A 3,342-nucleotide genomic window follows, 5' to 3' on the forward strand; every position below is an offset into this window, starting at 1 on the left:
TAGTTTTAAAATTAATTGATTTAATAGCTAGTTATTTTAACAGTCGTATTTGTTAACTGCGTAAAAAAACTGTTATCGAACAGAACCATAATTTATAGATTTTACGATTTCATTTTATGAATACCAATGATTTTATAAATTTCACAATGAAAATAATATTTCAAATTTAATGATAAATATTAATTAATTAGGCTAAATTGATAATTAAAATATCAAATTAATCAGAAAATGATGTTAAAAAAAGAGAATAATGAATATATAAATTAAAAGAATATGCAATTCAAATCAATATTTTTCCATATATAAATTAAAAGAACATAAAATTAAAATCAACATTTTTCCTGTAGTGGTTGGTGGTCTCAAAGACATCATAAATTTAACATCTTTCTTTGACAAACTCTGATTTCTTTTCTATACACAAGGACACCAAGAACTTACCAATGAATGAAAAATAAAAAATAAAAACAAAAACAAAAACAAAAACAAAACCCTCATCCTCACTGTCGATGTTTTTTCACTAAGCAAACACTATTGAGAGCTTAATTAAACAGAGAGTGGGTCCCACCAACCTAATTAAATTTGTACACGTATACCCCCCATGACTAACTTTAATTACCTTTCAATGTCAATTGGAACAAAGCTTCTCCCTATATGCATAAAAGTATTAGGATTGCCTTCTTTGCCTGTAGCAGTAATCAACTTTTGTGATTCAAGATCATCTGAGGATGAGTCATCTTCAAGCAACTGATCATCTTCTTTTGTTAAAGTTGAGTACTCAATTTTTTCACCATAAAATTTTACCATACCCAAGTAAAAGCTCACAATAAAAATTGTAACCGCAATCAATAACCAACTAAATTGAATATTTACTAATGACTTAGCCCTATGTAAAGCCTCCTCTCCTGAGCACCTAACCACTTGATGCCCTTCTTCTAAATGAATAAAACAACCTTTAGGTACTAAAGAAGGTGTCCAAAGCACATAACCCATAATTATAAGCCAAATACCCTGAAATAATATACTTGCTGACCTAATAAAGCTTATAATGAAACTTTTTGGGTAACCAATACCCATAAGAGTTGTTGCTAAAGAAACAACAATAGCAATTTGGAGAAGTAAATGGTATTGACCTTCAACCCCCATATGGTCAGCTGAATGAAGATGGAAAAGAAAAAGCTGTTGGCCAAAAGCTAATGATCCGAGAAATTGAGTTAAGCCATATTGGGCCTTGGGTCCAATTTTATCAAGAACAATAGCAAAAGCTGCATAGACAAAGAAAGTCATTGATATTGAAGAGTGTTCAAAGTTATGTAAATGGTTTGATGGTATAGTTCCATCAGGATCAAATGGTTGGTGTCTTTCAGGACCAATAAAGAGTTCCATAGAAACAGAAATAGAGCTAGCAACCATAATCAAGAAAAGCTCTATGTACCTAAATTTTGAGGTCGGGAACCATGGATGTGAGAAATAGGAATTGGGTTGTTGAGAATGGAGTTTAACATGATTGAAAAGATGCCAAAACCCAAGAAAAAAGAAAGCAAAACCTGGAGCAACATGACCCACTAAAGTACCCATAGTTTGTTTGATTCAAGAAAACAATTCTTGATTTTCTTGAATGTGTTTTTTTGGTTCTTGAAGAGCAAAGAATCGAAAAGAGAGAGCGAGAGAGATAGAGAGAGGGTCTAGCAGGTTTGGATTGGAGGAGATTGTGAAGGAGGGAGATTAAGGGGAGGGATTTTAAGCTGGGGATCGATGGTTGAAATTCTAAGGTGTCTAGAGTGTTCTATGAGGTTTTTATTTTGAAAATTTTAATTTTCTTGGAGATTGGCTGCTTTGAGAACAAGAATTTATAAGAGCATAGTTTGACCAAAATTGGCAACTCAGCAATTTCATGAATCCAAGCAGTTTGGGTTGAGTTGTCCGTTTTCTAGAATATATTATTTAGCACTTGTCAATTTTGAATTGCCGGAACTCGTACGGGCCGGAGAATTATTACAATCAGCACTTACGTGAGTTCCAAGTTCTATGTTAGGTCAATCTTTTTTATCTGATTGCAAGTCAGAGTAATTATCTCAAATTTGAAAATTAATAGAAATTATTTAAGGTTGTTTCTAGGAAGCACTAATATTTTATAAAATCACAGATATAACACCTTTAAGATTATTTTATACTCTCTCTGTTTTAAAATATAATTCGTTGCTATGTGATTATTTTGTCCCAAAATATAAGTCATTTTGAGTATTTTAAGGAGTAATAAATGATATTTGTCTAATATTACCCTTATTTAGATTAAATACTATTAAGGAATAAAATATTTATCATAAATATGTATTAAGAATAGGATCCCGTAAATATTGGAATCACCACATATTTCCTTAAATTGTATATAGAAAGTCTTCATCTCTTTGTATAAATTGATGTACATAGCTTTACTGTAAAGATACAAAAAAACCATTACAGAATACAAACTATTAGGTCTTCATCCTAATCTTCTATTTTTATTTCTCATTATCATTATCATTTCTTATTATGGTATCAGAGCAAGAATCCACAAAGTTGGTTGCCATGGATTCAACCAATCCTTATTATGTTCATCATTCAGACCAACCAGGACACATGTTGGTATCAACTAAATTAAATGGTGTCAACTATCAATCCTGGAAAATAGCGATGATTCACGCACTCAGAGCAAAGAAGAAACTTGGATTTGTTGATGGCACGCTGGAAATGCCATCACCAGAAAAAAATCCGTCCGAATTCGAATTATGGAATCAATGTAATTCCTTGATCCTCACATGGTTAAGTCACTCCATTGAGCCAGAAATTGCAGCAGGAACAGTTCATGCAAAGACAGCCCGTCAAGTTTGGGAAGACCTCCGCGACCAATTCGGTCAAAAGAATGCACCGGCTATTTTTCGAATTCAAAAGGCGATAGCAACAATGTCACAAGGAACGATGTCAGTGGCTTCATACTACATCAAACTCAAGGCATTTTGGGATGAAATCGAATTGTATCGTTCACCCATAGTCTGCAATCAAACTAAAGAGCATCAAATTGAGAAAGAAGAAGATAAGTTAATGCAATTTCTCATGGGATTGAATGACTCATTCAAAACAACAAGATCCAACATTCTAGTCATGAATCCCTTGCCTAATGTTCGACAAGCATACTCCCTTGTTGTACAAGAAGAAACACAGCAGCAGATGAACTCAGACCATGGGGAAAACTTTTCAATTGCAGCAGCAGTACAAGGCCAAACTTCCAACTGGAAGCAATCGAAAAGTAAGTTCTGTGAACATTGTAATAGATCTGGTCATACCATAGATGAATGTCGAACTTTG

The 3,342-nt window shown here is 33.2% G+C and overlaps 1 protein-coding gene across 1 annotated transcript; it reads right to left on the reverse strand.

Moving 5' to 3' along the window:
- Window positions 1–274: 274 nt before the first annotated feature.
- On the reverse strand, window positions 275–1,844 carry LOC149494571 (uncharacterized). Its single transcript, XM_089723687.1, has one exon. It carries the CDS (start codon window positions 1,573–1,575, stop codon window positions 613–615), a length of 963 nt encoding a protein of 320 aa, XP_089579813.1. The 5' UTR covers window positions 1,576–1,844; the 3' UTR covers window positions 275–612.
- Between the last annotated feature and the right edge of the window lie 1,498 nt (window positions 1,845–3,342).

Source organism: Jatropha curcas, chromosome 7 (genome assembly GCF_041381405.1).
Source record: "Jatropha curcas cultivar XTBG-Jc1 chromosome 7, XTBG_Jcur_1.0, whole genome shotgun sequence".
Classification (NCBI taxonomy): domain Eukaryota; kingdom Viridiplantae; phylum Streptophyta; class Magnoliopsida; order Malpighiales; family Euphorbiaceae; genus Jatropha; species Jatropha curcas.